The sequence below is a fragment of the Glycine soja genome, chromosome 4 (assembly GCF_004193775.1).
Source record: "Glycine soja cultivar W05 chromosome 4, ASM419377v2, whole genome shotgun sequence".
In the NCBI taxonomy this organism is placed as follows: Eukaryota; Viridiplantae; Streptophyta; class Magnoliopsida; order Fabales; family Fabaceae; genus Glycine; species Glycine soja.
The window spans coordinates 20,492,418-20,517,676 of record NC_041005.1 but is presented as its reverse complement, the minus strand read 5'-3'; the positions used below and the strand labels follow the sequence as shown (position 1 = coordinate 20,517,676).

The window sequence follows — 25,259 nt, the reverse complement described above, 5'->3', positions numbered from 1 at the left end:
TTAATACTAATGTAGATCTTCAAAACAGATTTACACTGTAATATTTTTAACTAATTTTGTTTAACTTCATACTTTTCTCCAATTTTATTAATTTCCTTTATCTATATATATTTCTTTAAAAAATTTAATTTTTTTAAAATATAATAAAAAAGGAAAAATCATGTTGAGAATTCAAGTTTGGAGACCCAAATTCTCAACACCAAATTGCAAATTTTAAAAAAAATCACAGTGTAAATTCAGATCCCCCAACCTGAATTTACACGGTGAATAATAAAATTATATATTTTGGTAAATAATGAACGAAGTTGTATATTTTGATAATTTTCTTTTTATATTCATGGACTTCTGGGCTTCATCTCTTCCAACACATTTCCATGGTCCAAATAATGATTAAAGTTTTTAAAAATCTTTTATTAAAGATTTTAATAATTAATAATTTTTAATTAATTTAACAATTCTATTAATTATAATTATTAATTAATAATTTATCAAGAAAATCAAAATAACCAGTTTATAAAATTAAGAGGTCAAATGTTACAATTTAAAATAAAAAAAATCAAAATCATTGATTTTAAAGACTGCAGAGTCAAAATTACAATTTTTTTCTTTTAATTTTAATTTCTATTCTTCGGTCTATCCTTTTATTTTTTAATTTCTAGTCTTCGGTCTATCCTTTTTAGAATTTCTAGTCTTCGGTCTATCCTTTTCAGAATTTCTAGTCTTCGGTCTATCTATCTTCTGCGCATCCAATGCCCTAGTTAATTCCCTCCGGTTCCTCACCACAATGTCTACCGACACCTCCTTCCCGGACCACAAGCTCTGCGGTTTCCTCTGTGCGGTTCTCACACTCACTCCCCGCGATGACACGGACACCGACATAGCCTTCGCCGAGCGATGCGAAATCTTCGGCGAAGGGGGCGTTGTCGGGTTCCGGACCCAGAACGGCGTCGTTTTGGACCCGGTGCTCGATTCCTCGCAATGCGGCGACAGCGGCTCCAACAAGACGAAGAGGAGGAACAAGATTGGGATGGTGAACGGGAGCATGAGCGTGGTCCACCAGCTCCACGCTATGGTCACCCGCAAGTTCATCAAAATCGACGCTCGCGTGGTCTGCGTCGAGGCGCTTCCTAGGATTGTGGTGCTGGTTGATGTGTATGTCCCCGTTCAGGTGTGGAGTGGCTGGCAGTTTCCAAGATCGGGACCCGTCGCCGGCGCCATTTTTCACCATTTGAGGTTCGCTTCTTCATTCTCGCCTTCGAATTCTTTGTATTATGTTTAGGGATTTAGTTACTAATAACATTGCAATGGGTAGAGAAAGATACATGAACAATTTTGGTGACTTCTGCCGAATTAATTGTTGGTCATAGTGTAGTTATTACTTATTTGAGGTTTTAAACGGTGGTTGCGTGGCATTTGTTACTGTATGTTTTGATTAAAGTTTCAATCACGGTGTGGCGTGGTTTTATGGTTTGAGCAAAGTTTTGGTAATTCTGCATTACTTAGTCCTTCGACAGTTAGTGATGCAAGCTCCATTGGAGCTTGTAGGCCTAGGATCTTCTTCATCAATGGATTCCTTTGCTTCTTGGAAGATGAATGGCAGCGGAATGGAGAAAGGGAAAGAGAGAGGAGACGCCACTTCAAGGAGAAGATGAGTCTAGAAGAAGCTCACCACCATAGGAGGCCATGGATAAGAGCTTGGAGGAAGAAGGAGATGAATGAAGGGAGAGGGAGAGAAGAGCACGAAATTTTGTGCTCTAAATGAGCTTTGAAATCTGAAGTTTAATATTCAAATCATCAAAGTTGAAAAAAATGCACACACATGACCTCTATTTATAGCCTAAGTGTCACACAAAATTGGAGGGAAATTCAAATTTCACTTGAATTTGAAATTGAATTTGTGGAGCCAAACTTTGGAGCCAAAATTTCACTAATTATGATTAGTGAATTTTAGTTATGGTTCAGCCCACTAATCCAAGATCAATTCCAAGATTCTCCACTAAGTGTGCTTAGGTGTCATGAGGCATGAAAAGCATGAAGGACATGCACAAAGTGTGACTATATGATGTGGCAATGGGGTGTAGTAAGCAAATGCTCACCTCCCCCTCTAAAATTTAATTGGATTGGGATTCTACCAATTCAATTAAATTTATTTCCAACCACACACATCAAATATCCACTTAGTGCATGTGAAATTACAAAACTACCCCTAATACAAAAACTAGTCTAGGTGCCCTAAAATACAAGGGCTGAAAAATCCTATATTTCTAGGGTACCCTACCTACATTATGGAGCCCTAAATACAAGGCCCAAAATTAATGAAACCTTAATCTAATATGTACCAAGATAAGTGGGCTCATACTTAGCCCATGGGCCCGAAATCTACCCTAAGGCTCATGAGAACCCTAGGGCCTTCTCTTGCATTTTTGACCCAATCTTCTTGGAGTCTTCTATCCAATGCCCTTGGGGGGTAGGATTGCATCATTCCCTCCCCCTTGAAAAGGATTTGACCTCAAATCCAGAGGTTCTTGAAACTCATGGATTCTTTCCTCAACACCTGTAAAAAGAATGAAAACATATGTATTAGTGATGTTGGGTATGTTAGAGTATGGTAAGGACTGAAAACTCCTTTCCTGGTCATCTTCCCATGAGAGAATATAGTTCCTCACCAACTCAATGAGTGGTGCTACAAGTATAGAAAAATATGGGACAAACTTTTTGTAAAAGTTTGTTAAGATATTGAAGCCCCAAATTTCCCTTATACTTGGTGGAGTAGACCACTCAGGAATGACCTTTATTCTCTTAGGGTTCATGGAAAGCCCTTGATCACTATTTAAAAAGTTAAGGAAAGTAATGGAATAATACATACCTTTTTCTTTATTTTCATGTTGATTATTCCTAAAAAGAATTACGACAAACCTAAGGTGTCCCACATGAGCACCTAGGTTTGCATTGAAACAAAAAATAAGAACAAACCTACCTAATGAGTCCCTATGTACACAAATCATGAAGATGTTGGGTGCATGAGTGATTTTACAAAAGAGTGTTGCACCACTCAACACATTCATTATACCACCTATCATAAGGATTTGGTGCCTAATAATACCTATTTTAGGCACAAACAAAGCACAAGGATTTAAGCTCTTGCGAACCAAACCCTCATCCAACAACTCCTTTACTTGAGGAATAACCTCAAGTTCAAGAGGTAAGGCGGTGCTAAGGGAAGTTTCCCTTGATAGGAGAAGGTAGAAAGATTGTTTAAGAAGGAGTGCTATTTTAATATCACATTTTGTTGCAAAATGATTTTCCTTGTTAACAATCTTCTTGGAGGAATCCTTTTCCTCCTTTTCCTTCCCCTTGGCCTTTGAACACAAGGCCTTACTATCCTTCTTTTTCTTTTGTTTTTCTAGTTTTTCTTCCTCATCCCTCTTATCTTTCATAGTTAGTTGATCTTTGGCCACCTGTGAAGGTGTTTGAGGATGCCACACAAATTTGGTGCCAAGATGGGTGAGGGTAATTTCATTAGTTAGGCCATTGTAAATGATCTTCCTATCAAATTGCCATGGCCTTCCTAAAAGAATATGTCCTGCCTCCATGGGAACTATATCACAATTAACTTCATCCTTATATGTCCCAATGCAGAAAGGTACCTTCACTTGTTGGTTAACTATCATTTCCCCTTGCTCATTGAGCCATTGAAGTTTATAAGGTTTTGGGTGGGGAATGATAGTGAGGTTCAACTTGGAAACTAATCTTGTGCTACACCAATTGCAACAAGATCCACTATCCACAATGAGAGAACAAGTTTTATCTAAAATTTTGCATCTTGTATGAAAGATGTTCTCTCTTTGAGATTGAGATAGATCACAAGATTGACCTCCAAGGAGCCTTCTAACCATTAAGAGGTCACCTTCTTCATGGGGGTAGACTTCCTCACTAGACTCTTCACCCCTTACTTTATCTTCACTTCCACTAGAGGAAGGACAAGAAGTAGTCTCCTCTTGACTACTATAAATGTCTTGACCCCTCATGATCATGGTTTTCTTTGTGGGGCATTGAGAGGCAATGTGACCTCTCCTAAGACATTTGAAGCATTTAATGTTGCTAGTCCTTTCTTGGGAACTAGTCTTAGGGGTGTATTTCTCTATGGTCTTACCTTTATCTTCCTTGGGTTTTGAAGGTGCAGCCCCTAAAATTCCATGGGTTTGGTCCTTCCTTGGATAAGAGTGAGAGCCATAAGATTTTGAAGAAGACTTTCTTTTAAGTTGTTGCTCCACTCTTATACAAAGTTGGACTAGCTCATTTAGGTCCCTATATGGAAGGAGTTCAACCTTGTCCCTCACTTCCATATTAAGCCCACTAAGGAACCTAGCTATGCTTGTTCTTTCCTCCTCCCTAAGTCCAGCTCTTAAAAGGAGTAATTCCATTTGTTGTCTATATTCTTCAACACTCATACTCCCTTGTCTAAGCCTTTGGAGCTTGTCCATAAGCTCTCTTTCATAGTAGGAGGGAATGTGCCTCTTCCTAAGGGCACTCTTAAGATCATTCCAATACTCTACTGGAGGATCCCCATGAATCCTTCGTTCTTTAACAAGGGAAGTCCACCAATAGAGGGCATACCCTTGAAAGCTAAGGGTAGCCAATGGAACTTTTCTCTCTTCGCTAATATGATGGCAAGCAAAGAGTTGTTCAACCTTCATTTCCCAATCTAAGTAGGCCTCAACATTATCTTTTCCGTGGAAATATGGGAGGCTAATGTTAACCTCTTGAGGCCTTCTATCCTTTTCTCTTCTTTGGGAGTGATGTTTAGTATGTGAACTATGACGCCCTCTATAATAGTCGCTAAGTTCTTCACTTAAACTCTTGCAAGAGTCATGACTACTATAGGAGGCATGTTTTTCTCTTTTCATTTCTTTCATTATTTTTCTTCTTTCTTCCTCTCTTATTTTCTCTCTTTCATCTTGACTTATTTCTTCCACTCTTTTTTTACCTTTTTCTTTTCTCTCTTGTTTTTCTTTCCACAACTTAAGGGATCTCAACTCATCTAATATCTTATACAAGGGGTCCTTAGGAGTAGAACCCTCACCATTAACACTAGATGAAGAATGAAGACTCATGTTGGTTCCTAAGTTATGGTTCTTTCTTGTTGGGGGTTTGAAAACAAAAGGTAAAAGAAACTATGGTTGAAACTAGCCAAAATAAACACTAAAAGAGGTGTGAAAGATAAGGTAAAAACTAATTGGTAAAAGGCAAGCTATCTAGGCGGTTTGACAATGGAGGGTAAAAGAAATAAGCTATGAAAATAAGCAAGAAATTAAAGTGCAAGAAATGCAAACTAGGCGGATCCTAAGAGTGTTTGGATGACCTCATTTAAGGTTCCCAACAAAACACTCTCTATCCTAAGGGGAAATTGCCTAAAATTATTACACAAAAAATGGAAGTAGGGTGACCTAGCGGAGGCTCCCAACTTACTTCCAATGAAAGGCCTTTTTGTTACAAAATTTGAAAGCAAAGCAAATTGCCAATTACAAAATTACAAAGAAAAAAGTCCTCAATTGTGGTGGCTATTATCTCTTTAGTGTTTCACTCAATTTGGAGTGCTTCTTAGTCCAATAGCTCTTAAGGTGGTTGGCCCCTTGCTTCTTGACTCAAATTCTTCAAGATATGGCACCAATCCTCCTTTCCAATTCCCTATATGGCAACTCACAAGCAAGGAAACAAAGAGACAAGCAATAACCAAAGACAAAAAATGAAATGAAAGCTAAACCAATAGAGTTTTAACAAGACAAATTTCCAAGGATTATTCAACAATTAAAGCAATGAAAAGCACAAAAAAGCAAGCTAGGACTCAAAGAGAAACCTAGAATGGCTCTAGAGTAGAGTAGAAAAACTCTAAAAAAAAAAAAGACTCAAGAAACCTCTAGTTTTGGCACTTGTTTTCACAATAATTTTCAATTGAAATTTCAGAACTAGGATTGGTATAAAATAGGCACCAATTATAGAACAAATTTTGAGCCAAAACAACAAGCACACTTTCCTTTCACTTTTCTTTTTTTTTTCCTGGACACTGATTTTTCTGCCAAATTGTGAGATTTTTATTATTTTTTCCTTTAATCCAAATCGCTTGGTTCTTTTTTTATAATTTTGCTCCAGATGTCTAGAAAATTCAGTAAAAGTTTAAGCTCAAAAAACGTAGAGACCAATTCCCAGTAATTTATACAAGTTCGTATGTTCAAGCTGCCAGCACCAGCGATTTCAGCCTAGAAATCAAGAGTAGTGTTTATGTTGCTTAAGGCTTGGATAGTTACAATTTGTGTTTGCTTATGCTCAATTATCTTGAATAACACAATTAAAGAGAGCTTAAGACTTATTTTGATTCACAAATCCAGCCACAACTCAGCACCACAACTCAACTTCATCATAGGCATCATGTAGGAAACTTAGAAAGCAAAAAAAAAAGTTCAAGAACAAGACTACTTCTAGGAATTGATTTAGAACATGTTATGAACTAAATAACATGCATGAATTAGACTCAAAATTCAAAAGATAGGCTAAGAATGACAAGAATACATGAACAAATGTATCTAGAATTCAATCAACAAAATAAAATTCAACACAAACTTAGAACATAATGTGACAATTACTATGACAAAACATGACTCTAAGACAACATGGATTAAGTGATTTACACTTAGATTTTTGTGTTTTTTTTTTCTAATCAATATTTTGGAACAAAATTTAGATCTAAAGGTTCAGCACAAGAATATTATGAATGAAAATTGATAGAACCTAAAATCAACACAAAAACAAGATTCAAGAGTAGATCTACAAAATTTGAACCATAGAAATGCAAGAACAAGTGTAGATCTAAGATTTAATCGGTTTATTTTTTTTAATCTACTCTACACAGCACCAAACCACAAGACAATGGAGGATATACATGGAGAATAAGATGAAGAACAAGGAATTAAAGAGAATTCACCGAACAAAAAGATAGAGGAAGCAAAAGAACATCACCTAGATGAAGATGCTCTTGATACCACATGATGCAAGCTCCATTGGAGCTTGTAGGCCTAGGATCTTCTTCATCAATGGATTCCTTTGCTTCTTGGAAGATGAATGGCAGCGGAATGGAGAAAGGGAAAGAGAGAGGAGACGCCACTTCAAGGAGAAGATGAGTCTAGAAGAAGCTCACCACCATAGGAGGCCATGGATAAGAGCTTGGAGGAAGAAGGAGATGAATGAAGGGAGAGGGAGAGAAGAGCACGAAATTTTGTGCTCTAAATGAGCTTTGAAATCTGAAGTTTAATATTCAAATCATCAAAGTTGAAAAAAATGCACACACATGACCTCTATTTATAGCCTAAGTGTCACACAAAATTGGAGGGAAATTCAAATTTCACTTGAATTTGAAATTGAATTTGTGGAGCCAAACTTTGGAGCCAAAATTTCACTAATTATGATTAGTGAATTTTAGTTATGGTTCAGCCCACTAATCCAAGATCAATTCCAAGATTCTCCACTAAGTGTGCTTAGGTGTCATGAGGCATGAAAAGCATGAAGGACATGCACAAAGTGTGACTATATGATGTGGCAATGGGGTGTAGTAAGCAAATGCTCACCTCCCCCTCTAAAATTTAATTGGATTGGGATTCTACCAATTCAATTAAATTTATTTCCAACCACACACATCAAATATCCACTTAGTGCATGTGAAATTACAAAACTACCCCTAATACAAAAACTAGTCTAGGTGCCCTAAAATACAAGGGCTGAAAAATCCTATATTTCTAGGGTACCCTACCTACATTATGGAGCCCTAAATACAAGGCCCAAAATTAATGAAACCTTAATCTAATATGTACCAAGATAAGTGGGCTCATACTTAGCCCATGGGCCCGAAATCTACCCTAAGGCTCATGAGAACCCTAGGGCCTTCTCTTGCATTTTTGACCCAATCTTCTTGGAGTCTTCTATCCAATGCCCTTGGGGGGTAGGATTGCATCAGTTAGTCAGTTACCATGCTAAATTTGGCATTTTTCTTCTTCCAATTTTCATTTAAAAAAATAAAATTAACAAATAACTATTTTAGCTAGATGTCGTGATTTTAATTGAAGGAGTACAAGTACATACTACTGGAGAACTGAACATATATATATATATATCTTTTTTTTTTGGTTTTGAGATACTGTTTCATGTGATGTTGTCTGCGCTTTGAATCTTTGGTTATCTTATTGCTTGTTTGGCCATGTGTGTTTGATGTGTATTTATGTGAAAATTGAGAAGCTGTGAATTGTTGCTTTCATGTTGTTCTACAATTTTGACATGAGATTTGACATATATAATGTAAATCCGAACAGACTATAAACATGCTATAATGTTATTCTACTGCGAGGAATGTGTGCTGTGTCAGCTCAGCTATTATTGTCTTCCCGGTCAATGATGGAAGATAGTTATTGCTTGTTTAGCTACTCTGCATACTAGAGACTATTGCATCGCAAACACGGTAACTTTGTGGTCACATGGCATATGCTAAGAGGAGTAGTGTAAGTTATATGTGGGGTAGCTAAGAATATGTTAATGGTTTAGTTCCTCTGATGTTGGTTTAATGGTGGGTTGGGGTAGTGCAATTTGTCGTTGTTTCATTGCTGATTGCTTAACAGGTTATATGAATAGCATGGCGATGATTGATGCATTGCGTTGAACTGTTGATTTGCAAGTCCATGAGCTTAACCCATGGATGTGTTTCATTGTTAGTATTTAGCAGTGGGAGATATGATTATATTTTAATGACGGAGGAAATTAGTAATTGCTTTTGTATCTACCCTTGGTTTTTATGTTTTAATAATATCTTAGTGAGAGTGAGGAGTCCTTAATCCTTATGGCATCATGCATCTGGATAGTTCAGAAAGCTGTATTAACTAGTCGGCAACATTCCACAACGAGTATGGTCGATCTAATATTATTGTGGATGTTATTTTCATTTGATCTCTAATATTGATTTTGAAGTTTAATTTTTTGGTTGTTTGGAACAGTAGAAATGTTATTTTCATAATTTGAGGAAAGCTTTACAAATTTCTAACCATACAGTAGAAATTTTTTGGTTGTTTGGAACAGTAGGAAAGCTTTTCATAATTTTTTGGTTGTTTTGAACAGTAGAAATGTTGTTTGGCCATTTTTTTTTTAACTTCGGTGGCATTTTTTTTTTGTTTTAAAAAGAAAACATTGTTGTCTCTTTTTGTACTAGAGAGAAAACTCAACATTTCTTTCTCTTCATTTCCCTTCATTTTTCTCTTATATAAAATAATACAAAATCTACACATTTCTTTATTTGTCTCATCATATTTCTATGTTGCTAAACAAAACGTTACTGATTCATGAGGATTGTTTCAGATAATAAGTTTTTGGCACTTTATGAGTTTTGTAGGTTTTTTCTTTTGCTTTTTGTTTTGTGATTTCTCTATTGCTCTGCTGTCAAACTCAAGGTTCGTAAGGAGTAAAAGATCATAACTTGATGATTGTATTTTGGATCAAAGAGGGAGGGGGGGGAAGATCCTAACTTGAGGATTATATCTCGGGTCACAAGATACTCCCTAAAATGTAAATACTTAACTTGTAATAAGGATTAAGATTCAGTACATAACACAACTCAAAATAGGTTCATAACTCATAATAAGTTCATAATTACTTAGTAAAAGTACACAAGACTAGGAGATCATTCAAATTAAAATCAGGATAGTCATCAGTCATCCTCCTGATGATCTTCATCCTCTTTAATTGCATCTCCTCCACTTTCATCATCATCAACAATTGGAGGAACCTCCAAATCATCTACAGGTGCACCACCACCACCACTAGCTTCTCTTGCTTCAACTAAGACAGTTTCATCTGGAGCATCCAAATCTAAATTTGCTTCATTCTCCTCCACAATCCCTTCTTTATCAGAAGCTTCAGGGGAAAGTTTCAAAAGAATATGTATGATGCATTGGCAAAATATGCATTCTTAGCTAGTTTTGTATTACACTACAAATTGATCATTTTATCAAACTTAATTCCATCTCTAACATGATCATACAAGATCACTCACCAGTTTTATTCTCAGAATTCTGTAAAAAATAAATTGAATTGATCGCCTTCATTTTCCTGTGTGAATATACTTATCAGATGTCTTTGAATGTCTTAGTTTGCTAATAGCTAAATGTTTATGCAGCTGTGATTGGAACGAGAGAAGTTCAATGCTTTCATATCCAGACTATTGTAAGAAGACTCATGGAGAAAATGAGAGCATTTGGAACCTTTCTGATTGTCATGTACTTGGTTGCAAGCTCCATTCCCGTGGAAGAAATTCTTCAAGGAAAAGGCTATTTGAACTTCATGAAATTTTTAAGACACTACCTGGTGTAGGAAAACGGCAGACATTTAATAGTTCCAAGATAATGCCTATGGATAACATTTGCAGATCAGGCATTTGGGAGTTATCTGATGATATTTTAACTAAAATTTTAGCTTCCCTGGGCCCAATGGACCTCACTAGGGTTTCTGCAACATGTCATCATTTAAGATCCTTGGCTGCTTCAGTAATGCCTTATACGAAGTTAAATCTGTTTCCTCATCAGAGGGAAGCAGTTGAGTGGATGTTGCATCGTGAGCAAAATGCGGAGCGTTTGCCACATCCTTTATTTGTAGTTCTCTCAACTGACGATGGCTTTAGTTTCCATGTAAATACTGTAACTGGTGAAATTGTCACCGGGGAAGCTCCCACCATCAAGGATTTTCGTGGAGGAATGTTTTGTGACGAGCCTGGCTTGGGTAAGACTGTAACAGCTCTCTCTCTTATTATGAAGACACGAGGTACATTGGCAGACCCGCCAAATGGGGCACAAGTAGTCTGGTGTCAACATAATGGTAATCAGAAATGTGGCTATTACGAGATCAGTGGTAATAACATCACTGGTGTTACTACTTTGGGTAAGAGGGATGTGTGCCAAGATACCAGTAGAACTAATGATAACCATGATTACTCCTCCAAAAGAGCCAGATTGACATATCCTGATCAGCAAATATCTAAACTTCACGATTCATGTTCCAGGGAAGAAAACAAATCACCTGTGGATGCATGTTTCAAGGAATATATGCATTCAAATCAGTTCACTAAGAGTTTGAGTCGCATAAAGAAAAGTCTACATTTCACATTTGAAGAGGAAGCTATGATTTTCAAGGAAAGAGAAATTGGTGAAGGATTAATTAAAGCAAAGCATGCATCAGATGTTACATCTCATGTATCTCAAAACAAGTTGCCCGGGAAGCCTAAAGGTGATCGTTTTGAGTACAGTGATACATGGATTCAGTGTGATGCTTGTCACAAGTGGCGAAAGCTTGTAGACAATAGTATGGCTAATTCTAGTGCAGCATGGTTTTGTAGTATGAATACTGACCCTCTGTATCAAAGTTGCAGTGTCCCTGAACAATATTTTCATAATACCTGTAAGATAACACACTTGCCAGGGTTTCACATAAAAGGAACTTGTGGAGGTGAGGAACAAAATGTTTCTTTTTTCACAAGCGTGCTTAAGGAGCACTACTCTTTGATAAATTCTCAGACAAAGAAGGCCCTGATGTGGTTGGCTGAAATTTCAACTGACAACCTTGCAGGAATGGAAACAAATGGCATCAGGGGTCCTATTTTAAACATCTGTACTGCATCTAGTAGACATTTCCACAAAATATTTCAAGCATTTGGCCTCTTAAAGAGAGTAGAGAAAGGTGTGTGCAAGTGGTACTACCCTCAACATCTTAACAATTTGACTTTTGATGTGTCTGCCCTTGGCATGGCTCTTCGTGAGCCATTAGATTTTGTTAGGTTATACTTGTCAAGAGCTACCCTGGTAGTTGTTCCAGCAAACTTGGTTGATCATTGGAAAACACAAATAGAAAAGCATGTGAGGCCTGGCCAATTGCGGGTTTATGTTTGGACTGATCATCGAAAGCCATCTGTGCATTGTCTTGCATGGGATTACGATGTTGTCATAACTACTTTTAGTCGGTTGAGTGCAGAGTGGGGCCCACGTAAGAGGAGTGCTTTGATGCAAGTGCATTGGTTTAGGATAATTTTAGATGAAGGGCACACTCTTGGGTCAAGCCTGAATTTAACAAACAAGTTGCAAATGGCTATTTCATTGATAGCTTCAAATCGATGGATTCTAACAGGAACTCCAACGCCTTACACTCCTAACAGCCAACTTCATTTACAACCATTGTTAAGGTTCCTTCATGAAGAATCTTATGGACTGAATCGAAAGTCATGGGATGCTGGTGTGCTTAGGCCATTTGAAGCAGAGATGGAGGAAGGAAGGTCTCGTCTGTTACATTTACTTCAAAAATGCATGATTAGTGCTAGAAAGATAGATTTACAAAGCATTCCACCATGCATGAAGAAAGTTGTTTATCTAGATTTTAATGAGGAGCATGCTAGAAGTTACAATGAATTGGTAATCACTGTACGGCGTAATATATTGATGGCTGATTGGAATGATCCTTCTCATATTGAGAGTCTACTGAATCCAAAACAGTGGAAATTTCGTAGTGCAACTTTAAAAAATGTGAGGCTTTCATGCTGTGTTGCTGGACATATTAAAGTTACACATGCTGGAGAAGATATTCAAGAAACAATGGATATGTTAGTTCAAAGTGATCTGGACCCTACTTCAGGAGAGTATACCTCCATAAGATATAATCTCTTGTATGGTGGTCACTGTGTCAGGTAGTACCCAGGTTTTGTTCTTTCTTGTGGCTTTATTTTTCTTCTGGTTGTTGCTGTTTATGAATCTTTTTCTTTCTAAATAAATTGTGAAGGTGCAAGGAATGGTGCCGCCTTCCGCTCATTACACCGTGTCGGCATCTGTTGTGCTTAGATTGTGTTTCTATAGACAATACAAAGTGTACTTATCCTGGCTGCAGTAAATTGTATGAGATGCAGAGTAGAGAGGCCCGACCTGAAAATCCTAAACCGAAGTGGCCTGTACCCAAAGATCTTATTGAGCTACAACCTTCATATAAGCAGGCATGGTTAATGGAGAACTCAGCTGGCATTAACATTCATCTTTTTTTCCCTCTTTCTGGTTTGCAATGGTAACATGCATTGTTGATTGTTTAATACCCAGGATAATTGGGATCCTGATTGGCAATCTACATCTAGTAGTAAAGTCTCGTATCTCGTCCAGAGGTTGAAAGCTTTGCGAGGAACCAAATCAGGGACAAACTTCAATACAGAAAATATCATTGATGAGATGCATATTGAGAATAGTCTGCATAGAAGTGATGACAAATCATCAATTCAGACATGTTTTATGAGCAGCACTAAGACCAATTTGAACCCTGAGAAAGTTCTGATATTTTCTCAATTTCTTGAGCATATACATGTCATTGAACAGCAGGTACAGTTTTGTGCTGCATTTTGTGTGTGATCTTTGGTGAATTGTTTCTATTTTATTTTTTTGGCATCTGTGGATTCTTTTGCAAATGATCAAACTATTAAATTGGATTTCTCTTTGCCAGTTGACTATTGCTGGTATCAAATATACTGGAATGTATAGCCCAATGCATTCCAGCAACAAGGTATAATGCTCAAATTTTCTATTACTGTTTCTGAAAATTAAAATTTACTTTTGGTTTCTGACCGTTGGTTAATTTGCCTTTCCCCTTTTCAGAAGAAGTCATTGGCCATGTTCCAGCATGATTCAAATTGTATGGCACTTCTGATGGATGGAAGTGCTGCATTGGGTCTTGATTTGAGTTTTGTTACGCATGTATTTCTAATGGAGCCAATTTGGGACAGAAGGTTAATACATCAAACTAATATAATTTGCAAACAAGAATATAAAATTAATTTTTTTATTGCTTGATAAATTGATTTTGAGAAATTTTAAAATTTTACATTATTTAATTTTCTTCTCAAGTTGAGCATAGTAAAATTTTCTGTGAACTTTTTGTGTGGCTAATATGCATCATTTGTCAATACTGAATTTTTCTGTTTTATTCAACATGCAAACTGGAACCATGTTGCATAAAGTGACTGGCAGTGAATCTCTTGGTTTCCCAATTTGCTGGATCCTTCTACTTTGACTGAAATTGGCATGTTTGTCCAATTTAATTATCTTCTAACTTGACCAAAATCTTGTCAGTATGGAGGAGCAAGTAATTAGTCGTGCTCATCGAATGGGTGCTTCTCGTCCTATTCATGTGGAAACATTAGCAATGCGTGGTACAATTGAAGAGCAAATGCTAGGCTTTTTACAGGTAAATCTCTATAAATTGAACTATTTTATACCTATTTGAGTGTACTACTAACAATGATGGGTCTCTTTGAATGCCTTGTTTGTTTATGTTGCCATTCATGTATCTCACTGAAAATTGTCTCCTCAATCCCTTTTGTTTGTTTAGCTCTTATATTATTGTTGTTGTTGTTGTTCATTTTTCAATTTGTTGATGCCAGGATGCTGATAACTTTAGAAGATCACCAATTAAGGATGTTACTGAATCTGATGATGATAGTGGGGGACGAGGATATAGATCATTGCATGATTTTGCTGAAAGTAGTTATCTACTGAAACTTAGATCTGTGTATACTAATTTGGAACGTCCAGAAGGTTTGTGCATACTGTTTTCCCTAACCGTTTTTTGTTAGCAAACATAGATTCAACAGAAAGATGAGTGATATTGCATTTGAGAAATTGAATGTCAGTAGTTTTTATGACTTCTATTCCTTAACTGTTTATTTGAAAATTTTGCCTGAAACAAAAAGTAAAAAGGTTATGGTTATGTTTTCGCCAAAACTGACTAATAAGATGCTTTAAAGTTTATAAGCTACCAGCTAAAAGCTAAAAGTTTATAAGCTTGCTTATTAAATTAAAAGCGTTTTGTAAAATTATTGAAATAGTTGGTAAATATAAAATAATAAACATATTGTATAACTGTTTTATGTGAATTCTATTCTTGTTTTGTAGACAAAAACATATTTAATTAAAAACTAATTAAATAGTGTTGTTAAAGTAAATATTATAATATTATGAAATAAATAACCCAAAAATTAATAAAAAGAAAAAAGTAATTAAAAAATAGTTACATATGAACAATTTGAAGAGCAGAGGGTAAAAGTATATTAAAATAGTAAGGATATAAATGGAAGGAAAAAATAAACTACAAGCTTATAAATATACACCCTTTAAGAAAGTTAATTAATATAGTTAGTAGCATTAAATTGTTAACTATTTGTATTATTTTGTCAAAATTATTCTTAAAATTATCGGAACTCATAATTTTTCTCTTTTCACTTAATTACTTTCCCACCTAATTAATTAATGGGTGCTAGTCTTCCTATCTAATTCTTATAAGATAGGTAATGCATTTATCTTTTTAGTATATAACATTTATTGTAAAATAATTATGGGTATTTGGGTCAAAAAATAATTAATACAAAAGATAACTTGAGAAGACTCTTATAAGAAGGGAACAAATACAATTGAAAAAAGATTATTATATCTAGGGATAGAGTGAGTATGTCCGAGCACTAAGCCCCTTGTTGAAACTAATGGCATGCTGACCCCTCTGAATACGACACCCTCTCCTCTCATCTTTCCCTTACCAAGTTGTATGTTTTTTGAAACTGAATTTAGGTATGCACTTTGCACTTGTTAATTTTTTTATGAGAATTTAATTAAAATGTATTGAGTTACACTGTCATCCAATATGAATAGCCATATAATTGAAAGTTGTTGACTTTTAAAAGTCATATCTAGAATGATTTTTAATTAGTTGATAATATTAAATTTTTTATACAATGTATCTTAATATAACTAGTGATAATGACTTTTTTTTTTCGTTTTTACTTCAGGTGTTTGATTGATCAACATCAAGCAAGTACTGACTAATTTACTTGGAGCAAGTCCTGTGGATTGCATGCTCTTGAATATGGTTTTACTTTTTGGATATATAGTCTTACAGGTGATCATTTAATGAGAGATGGTACCATATGCATTGGAGAGTGGAAACTATTCTTTTTGTGCAACATTATGGTGCTATTTGCAGCGTCACTTCTGTTTGCCAGTTATTAATGAAATACTGGAAGGGTCCCTGCTTATTCTTTTGTAAAGGATTTAGTCTAGTTGATTTGATGTGATCTAGTAGGCAGTTTGGAGTCAAGTATTTGAATTGAAATCAATTGTTTTGGGTTATTGGAAACGGTGGCCACACCCTTTCTCTTAACAGTAGATAATATTGTAAAGTCATAACCCTTGCCCCCCAAAATTGGTGATATCATGTATGTTCTTTTGAATGTTGATTTCATTACACGCACATTGGTATGTATTATGTATAGTCCAATCATATTATCTGGATTACATAGTTACATATGCCAATCAAATTTGATTTTTTTTTTAGCGATTCAAATCTCAGGACCTTATAGTAAATTTTATATTTTTATTTTTTATTTTGGTTTTTAATTTAATGTTTTATTAAAAGATTATTTTATCTCTAATCTTTATAATTCAATCCCTAATTTCCTAATTCTGAATGCTAGCCTTTGAGTCTGAATGTCTTCCTCTTGATTCATCTTTTAGATGTAAATTTCCTTTTGACTGAACATACCTTGACTTTGTTCAGGACCAAATTAGTAAAAATGGTGTTTTTGATGACCTTTTTCTGCAAGAGAAGGAAGCTGTAACAGTTTTACTAAATGCAGTCCAAGCCCAAGAAGAGTTCTGGCAAGAGAATTCTAGATTAAATTGGCACCTAAATGGTGATAGGAACATTGCCTTTTTTTTTTTCACAAAGTGTCCAAGATCATGCATTTTTCCAATCAAATCTCTTTGTTGAAAACATGAGACTTGATTTTAGACAAAACAAATGATATACAACATGTTCTCCAATACTTCACTGATCCCTTTGCTCAATCTAACAACTCAACAAGATCCAATCTCATTGACCAATGTTGAATCCACATTCCAGGTTTTAATTATGAAAAATCATTAGATAATCAAATTGATAGGATGATGGGTCTATCTGATTACTAACATTTGGTTCAAGTGTTTTAGTGATATATTTCTTATGGAACAAATGTGTACATTCTTAGGTAACTCAGAATGGCGCTCAGAAAGGTTTGCTCAGAACAACTGTTAGTGAGTTGTGAACTCAGAAGATTTCTTGAAGCCCATCAGCATGATGAAGAAAGCTTTTATCTAAGTACTCATTCATTACAATGTATTGAACAACTAGGTCTTGAAATAAGAAGATTATATAGAGAGAGCATCAAACATCAAAATGATGAAAAATATGACTCTGAAGACTGAACTTTAAAATGACCACCTCAGAATGGTTTTCAAGGGACAACATCAAGTCTTCCATATGATGCCATAAATACTACGGGCACATCAAAAGGCTGAGGTTGACAACACTTCACTTAGTCCATGAGAAGATGCAAACTTGTTGAAAGCTGAATTTGTCCATGAAAAGCTCTGATGAGAAGCATTAGAATGGAAGACTAAAGATATTACATAGTCTAACCTTGGACAAAACACTAACACACCAACAACTGAACCTTCACTTAGTGTTTATGAAACAATTTACTTCAGAATGCTTGGAGCTGTGAAAAGTGTTAAGTTTGATGAAGCTGTGCTACTTTAGAAATGTATATCAATTTGAAATTCATAAACAAAATCTATCAAGAATGAATTCTTTCTCAACAAACATCAGAATGACTATTTTGATGATACTTTAGAATGCTCATCAGAGAGGTTCCTCGGAATGGGAACCTTAGAATGACTACCTTAGAATGGTTCTGCAAGTTGTCAACTCATGACAACTATCAAGTCTACCTAGTTGCTCAAGAAGCTTGTCTATTGAGTAGTGCCCACCTCAATGGTCTTCTGACGAGCTTGATGAGGTTTTTTCGAAGAGCATCTTAAACCAAGTTGAAGCAATCAAAAGAGAACAACTTGAGAAAATCGCTGAGTGAGAAATCTGTAGTTTCTGCTTATGAGAGTGACCTACTTTTGTATTGTGCTTGTATTCTGTAATAGATACTAGATAGAAGTGAGAGGCTATATTCATGAGAGGAATCCCTTTGTGAGGAGAAAGATCTATGTCTGTGCAATAAAAAATACAAAAACTATTTACTATTGTAAGCCCATTAGTGGTTGACAAAGTCGAAATCCAGTGGTGTTGCTGGTCTTGTTGATACTAGATTTGAAGTCTAGTGGGAGTACTGGTTGGTTGTTGAAAACCAATGGTTGTTGGTTCAGCAGTGACTGGTCGTTTTAGTGAAATCTCATCTTGAAGGATGGGGACTAGACGTAGCCCAAGGTTAGGGTGAACTAGTATAAAAATCACTATGCATTTTTCTTCTTACCTCTCTTGGTTTTGATTTTGAACAAGATTTGTTAACTGTTTTTATTAAGCTCTAAACCAGATAGTCTTTTCACAAATACATCGAAAACCAAACTTTTTTTATCAAAGGCTTTTCAAATAAATAACTTTCTTTTAAACCATATCTTAGATCTGTACAAGAATGTTATTTTTAGAATTGTTTGCAGTTTCATTTTGAACTGCTTGCATTTTTATTTTGAGCTCAAAAGAGTTCTTCATTCTGAGCTGGTTCTTTCTGAACTTACATGAGAAATCTCTTTGTTTTTAAAAGAAGAATTAAAATTTTATAAAACCTCAATTCAACCCCCTTCTTATGGTGTTTTTGTCACTTCAACCAAGTCATCCCTCCTCTATTTCAACATCTTTTCTAACTAATCTGCCCTCTTTTGATGAGGTCAAAAAGGCAATTTTTTTTCCATGAATGCCAATGGAGCTCCCAAGCCATATGGTTTTGGGGGTTACTTTCATCAAAAGTTTTGGGAAATTTTTGGGCAAGATGTTTTTCAAGCGACTCTTCAATTTTTCAAAGAAGGCTAGTTGCTTCCAAATTTGAACTCTAACTTGGTGGTCTTGATACTTAAGATTCCTAATGTTGATCATATAGAGCATTTCAGACTTATTGCTTTAGCTAATTATCAGTTCAAGATAATTAAAAAAAAATTGACAGACAGGCTTTCTTTGGTGGATCCTAAGTTTATTTCTTTGAATCAACAAGGTTTCATTAAGGAGAAGAAAATCTTTGATTGTGTTTGTACTACTTCTGAAGCAATTAACATGTTGAAAAAAAGAGTCTTTGGTGGGAAGATTGCTTTGAAGATTGATATTATGAAGGCTTTGATACCATGGATTGGGCTTTTATTTTAAAAGTCTTATAAGCTTTTGAATGTCACTAATCTTTATGTAATTAGGTATAAACTACCTTGCTTTTGGCCACAAATTCCTATGGCCAGCCCCAGAGATTTGTAAACCCCAACCCATGTTTTTTATCCTGACGACATTATGATTTTTTGCAGAGGAACTAAAAGGAACCTTCAAAATCTCATGGACTAGTTTTTTAAATATGACCAGGCTTCTACTCAAATCTTCAGTTTGGAGAAATGAAAATTTTTCTCTGGCTCCATTCCCCAATCCAGATTGAGGGCGATTGCCAACCTTTTGGGCTTCAAGGAGCAATCGAATGGTCAATGCCTTTTCTTTATCTCAGGGGTTCTTATTTTCTTAGGAAAACCAAGGAAGAGATACTTTGAACCAATTGCCGATAGAATTAAAACCAGGCTTGCTTCTTGGAAAGGTCTCCTTATATTAATCACGAGAAGAGTTCAGTTGGTAAAACCAGTTTCTTTACTTGAAGACATTGACTCGGTTTGGAAACGGGTGACTGTTTCTTAGGCTAAGGTCTGTTCTTCCACTTTTGAAGGAGGTCATCGAATCAAGTCTATCTGCTCTATAAAAATGTTGCTATGTTGAAGCTTAGATGAAAGACATTGTCCTCTAATTCTCCCTGGGCTAAACTCATTTGAGCAAGATCTTTGAGAAACAAGAACCCCACCATGACATATATATCTTCTTCCATTTGGTTTGGTATTTGACCTTTCTTCTAATTTGTTTTGGATAACACTTCTTGGCAGATTGGTGATGGTGAAAATATTAATTTCTGGAATGATAAATGGCTCACTGATTCTACAATCAAATTGATGTCAATTCCAGATCATCTCCAAAATTCTCTCTCAACTTCCATTAAGAACTTCATTCATAATGGCAATTGGCTGATTCCTTCTCCTCTTGCTAATAACTATTCAGCTATTGCTGCTCAAACTAAAGATACTATAATTTCTCTCTTCCCCGACAAAGACTAGGTGATTTGGGGTTCACATGACTCTGGAACTCCATCTTTCAAAGATACTTTCTTATTCTTGTCTCCAATTGCTAACCAGATTTCATGGGGAGAGTTTATTTGGAATTCTCTCATTCCTCCATCCAAAGCTTTTCTCTTGTGGAGAATCTTTCACCACAAATGCCAATAGACCACAATCTTTGAAAAAAGCAATGTCATATAATCTCAATGTGTAGTCTCTGTGGAGGTCATTATGAAACCACTCAGCATTTGTTTCTTGATTGTGGCTATGCAAAGCTTTGGGACTGGCTTGGAGATGTACTTAACTCTCCCATAGGCAAATCTTCCTTCTCTAATGTTATGAAAATTTTCTCTAAGAATTGGTCTCAATAAATGCATGATCTCATAGCAGCTATCATCAACATCTTATAGGTCATATGACATTGCAGGAACAAGATCAAATTTGAGAATTTATCGATTCCGCTTATGTCTTCCATAAGCTTAGTGACAACCAATGTTTGCTTGTTGGCCAATGCTTCTAAATGTAAAATTTCTTCTTTGATGACAAAATTTTCCATTCTAAACAATTTATTTTGTTGTTGGTCACCTTAGGCAGCCTATTTCAGTCAAAAAAGTGATATGGAATACCTCTCTTCCTGGTTGGATAAAGTGCAATACCAATGGGTCCTCTAAAGGATCTCCTGGCTTAGCTGGCCACAATGGGATATTTATGGACAATAGTGCTATAATCATGGACTGTTTCTCCGCAAACTTGCACTACAAAAAAAAAATGATTTTCTACATCGGTCGAAAATAGCATACAACAATGATTGTTGACTGTCGTAGAATCTAACATCATTGAAATAACACTTTCAACGACGGGTAAGAAGACACCGTCTTAGAAAACTGACAACTTTCTAAGACAGTGCTTATGTAACCACCGTCTTAGAAAGGTAGCTTTCAAGGACGGTGCCTACATAGGCTAGTTCCTCTAAAATAACCTATGTTTATGCTGAGGCCATCTAACATTATCAATCATCATCACTAATATGTATTTAATTCATTCAAACAAGTATTAATCAAACAATTAACACACGCCAATCAAATATAATCAAATACTTACAATTAAACATAATCAAACAAAAGCAATAATCAAAACATAATAAAAAACAATTATCAAAGACAATCAACATAACTATCAATCAAAAACATTAATGACAATCAAATATTTAAGGAGTAAACGAGCATCAAAAACTCAATCAAAAGTTAACAATCATAGACAAAAATCATCAAAGGTTAGACAAAAATCATCAAAGTAATCAATCAAAGACAAGTGACCTGTTGGTATCATTTGATATTACTTGTTGGGCTTGTTGATCAAGTGGCCTTTGTTTGTTGTCTCCATAAATCACATATCCATTTATCTTGGGGAGAAATATGAATAAACTTTGATGCATGCCATGTGTTTGGAGAAATTGCTATCAATGTATCGCCTTTGCTCTTCTCCATTTTCATAGTCTTTCATCATGATACCCATATTTATGATTTTATTTTTCTAAATCACTTGAAGAATTTTTGTCATTTTCTTCTCAAGTGATTTATGATTTCTTTTCTTTCTTTTCTTTGAGATTCCTCTTGTCGGATTTTTCAATTCTTCTTTCAAAGACAAGATAATCGAATCTCATGTGCCCAGGTTGATTACTTTCATAGCCTGTTGGGGATAAGGAGGAGTCTTCTTATTTCTTCTTTGTATTGATGTTTGATTCCTTTTTATTTCTTTTGTTTCTCAGAAATTTATTGAACCTTTTCACAAAGAGTCTGAAATCATCATCTTCTTCTTCTGTTTCAGTCAAGTCCTCTTTGTCACTTTCTTCTTGAATAAAAGATGATGAGGCTCTGAGTGCTATTCCTTTTCTCTTTATATCATTCTCTTCATGTTGATGGAGTCTCATAAGTTCCATTTCATGTTCTTGAAGTTTTCCAAAGAGAGTGGCAAGAGACAAATTAGTGAGATCTCTAGATTCTGCAATTGCTGTTACTTTTGGTTGCCATTGCCTGCTTAAACATCTCAACACTTTGTTAATAAGATCTTCATTAGAAAATATTTTTCCCAATGATGCAAGATGATTAATTATATGAGTAAATCTCTTCTGCATATCTTCTATGGTCTCATATTGAAACATTTTGAACAGTTCATATTCATGTGTGAGAATGTTTAATCTAGATCTCTTGACATCAGTTGTGCCTTCATAGGTTACTTGCAATGTATCCCACATTTCTTTTGCATTTTAACAATTTGAGACTCTAAAAAATTCATCCATGCCTAATGCAGAAGTGATTATATTTTTGGCCTTTAAATTGTATTGAACCTTTCTTCTTTCATCATCATTCCATTCTTCTCTTGGTTTTTCTATAGTTGCATTTCCCACTACCTTTGTAGGAATAAAAGGACCAACTTCAATGGCTTCCCATATATTTAAGTCTATGGCTTCAATAAGGATCTGCATTCGGGTTTTCCAATAGTGATAACCCTCGCCATTGAACATAGGAGGCCTATTAATAGAATTTCCCTCAAGAAATGGAAGGTTGGATGAGACCATATCTATTCTTGAAGTTTTTAAACTTTATACAAGAATCCTGCTCTGATACCACTTGTTAGACAAATGGCCTCAGTTATCTTAAGAAGGGGGGGTTGAATTAAGATAACAAGAACTATTCCCCAATTAAAATTTTACTCTCTCTTTTTAGATTAACAATTCACCCTTAACATGAATTACTCAAAAGACAATTCAAAATAAACTTCTTTCAAGCCAAAGATAAATAGTAATAAATAAAAGAAGTTTAAGGGAATAGAGAAATGCAAACTTGATTTATACTGGTTCGGCCACTTCCTGTGCCTACGTCCAGTCCTCAAGCAACCCAATTGAGATTTTCCACTCTCTTGTAAAATCCTTTTACAAGTTCAGAATACAAAAGGACAATCCTTCCTTTGTGTTCAAAATTCTTTTACAACAAGAGACCCTCGGTCTCTTAATCCCTTTTCAGAAGTAAGAAGAAGAGAAGAGGAAATCTCTCTTGAAAGAGATAGATCGTACAATGAAGATCAATCACAATTCCTTATTGAATATGCAAGTGTTTGACCAAGGAATCTTTGAGAGGATAAGACATTTCAATTCAGAAAAACTCTCTTAATCTTTTGAGAGGATAAAACTTTTTGGGCAATGAAAACTCTCTCACAATTCGTGTTTCCAAGTCACATATAAATAGACCTTTGATGGCCATTCATAAACCATTTGAATATATGTGACTCTTGGAAGTTATTTTCTGAAAATCTCCTCTGGTAATCGATTACAGGATTTGTGTAATCGATTACAGGTTTTAATATTTGAATAAAAATGTTCATTAACTGCTGGTAATCGATTACCAATATTGTGTAATCGATTACACAGTCTAAAATTTGAATTCAAATATTTAGTAGCTGTTGTAAATCATTTTTGGCCACTGGTAATCGATTACATCCTCTGGTAATCGATTACCAGAGAGTAAATCTCTTGAAAAACACTTTTTAACATGCATTACTTGGCCAAACCTTTTGCTATATCAATTAGGAATTCCCTTCCTAAAATACTAGTGATCATCTTGATGTTGTGGCTTGTATTCTTGAACCATTGTCTTGAATTTAAACTTTAAAAGCCCATTTTCATCATTTGAATTAAATCATCATGATCATCATCAAAACACCAAAGTCATTTGCTTCTACAATGTGTAGAAAAAACAATTAAGAGCTGTTGAGAGGAAGAAACAATAGCAGTAGTAGTGGAGGATACTGAGTTTGCTTCTCCAAACAACTTAGGAAAAGGAAAAGCCAACTCATGAATATCACATCCTTTGAAATATACATCCTTCCATCTTCAGCCAGGCACTTGTTATACTTGTGAGAGAGAGAATAGCCTAAAAAAAGGCATTCTTGAGACCTTGGTTGAAGCTTATTCTAATTGTAGGGTGGTAGGAGAGGATAAGAAGCACATCCAAACACTTTTAGGAACTTATAATTTAGGAGTTTGTTGAACAATTTTTGATAAGGCACCTCTTGATTAATAGAGGATGATGGAAGACACTTGATAAGATACACAACAGAAGTAACAACACGATCCCAATACTCAAGAGACATAGAGGCTTCAAATAAAATAGTGAGGGCAATTTCAACTATGTGTTTGTGCTTCCTTTCCACAACTCCATTCTGATGATGAGTGTGGGGACAGATCAATTTGTGTTGCACATTAAGTTCTACAAGAAATTTAGTAAAGGGTCTGTACTCCTAGTTAGACTGAATAACTTTTATAGGTAAATTAAATTGACTTTTAACTAAAGTGTGAAACTATTTGAATAGATCAATAGTCTCAAATTTATTTCTCAACAGATAAAGCCAAGTGAATCGAGTGTCAGCATCAACAAAGGTTACATAATGGATGTAACCATTATTGGACAAGACAGGTGAAGGACCTCACAAATTAGTATAAATGAGGTCAAAAGGATAAAAATATACAGTGAGAGAAGGGGAAGATGGAAGACAATGAGATTTGCCAATGCAACAGGGAAAACAAAAATCAGAACCTATTTTATTCATAATACGAATATTACATAATCTAGATTAAAGTTTCATAGTGTCACCACTATGGTGACCTAATTTGGATTGGCAAGTGGCCAAGGCAAGAGGACTATTACAAAGAGTATTTACATGAGACACACTAGGATTGATTCTATTTACACTAGGTGAAACAAAATCTTGAGAAAAAGCAGTTGGCATAGGTATTGAGCCAACAACAAAAATGGTATTGACAATGATAGAGAGCTTGAGTTGTTTTCTCGCTGACTGAAGCAAATTAGGGAATTGATAAAGGCCATTTCAACCTACCATCCATTTAAGGAACACCTTTTTAGAGACTTGAGATTTGACCAAACAAAATTCAGAATGAAACTCAAAAAGTACAAAATTATCCCTACAGAATTG

General features: G+C 35.3%; 1 protein-coding gene across 1 annotated transcript; it reads left to right on the top strand.

The window, feature by feature from the left end:
- The first annotated feature begins 692 nt into the window (after positions 1–692).
- On the top strand, positions 693–16,434 carry LOC114409505 (F-box protein At3g54460-like). Its single transcript, XM_028372984.1, has 9 exons — positions 693–1,233; positions 10,208–12,757; positions 12,850–13,057; positions 13,158–13,430; positions 13,552–13,611; positions 13,704–13,834; positions 14,178–14,292; positions 14,489–14,642; positions 15,887–16,434. The coding sequence occupies exons 1-9, from the start codon at positions 785–787 to the stop codon at positions 15,892–15,894; spliced, it is 3,948 nt and encodes a 1,315-aa protein (XP_028228785.1). The 5' UTR covers positions 693–784; the 3' UTR covers positions 15,895–16,434.
- Positions 16,435–25,259: the final 8,825 nt, after the last annotated feature.

Excerpts from the sequence above, each read along its gene's own strand:
- LOC114409505 (XM_028372984.1), top strand. The coding sequence starts at position 785 with ATGTCTACCGACACCTCCTTCCCGGACCACAAGCTCTGCGGTTTCCTC. Across the intron at positions 1,234-10,207 it reads GCCATTTTTCACCATTTGAG|CTGTGATTGGAACGAGAGAA; the intron begins GTTCGCTTCTTC and ends ATGTTTATGCAG. Across the intron at positions 12,758-12,849 it reads TATGGTGGTCACTGTGTCAG|GTGCAAGGAATGGTGCCGCC; the intron begins GTAGTACCCAGG and ends TAAATTGTGAAG.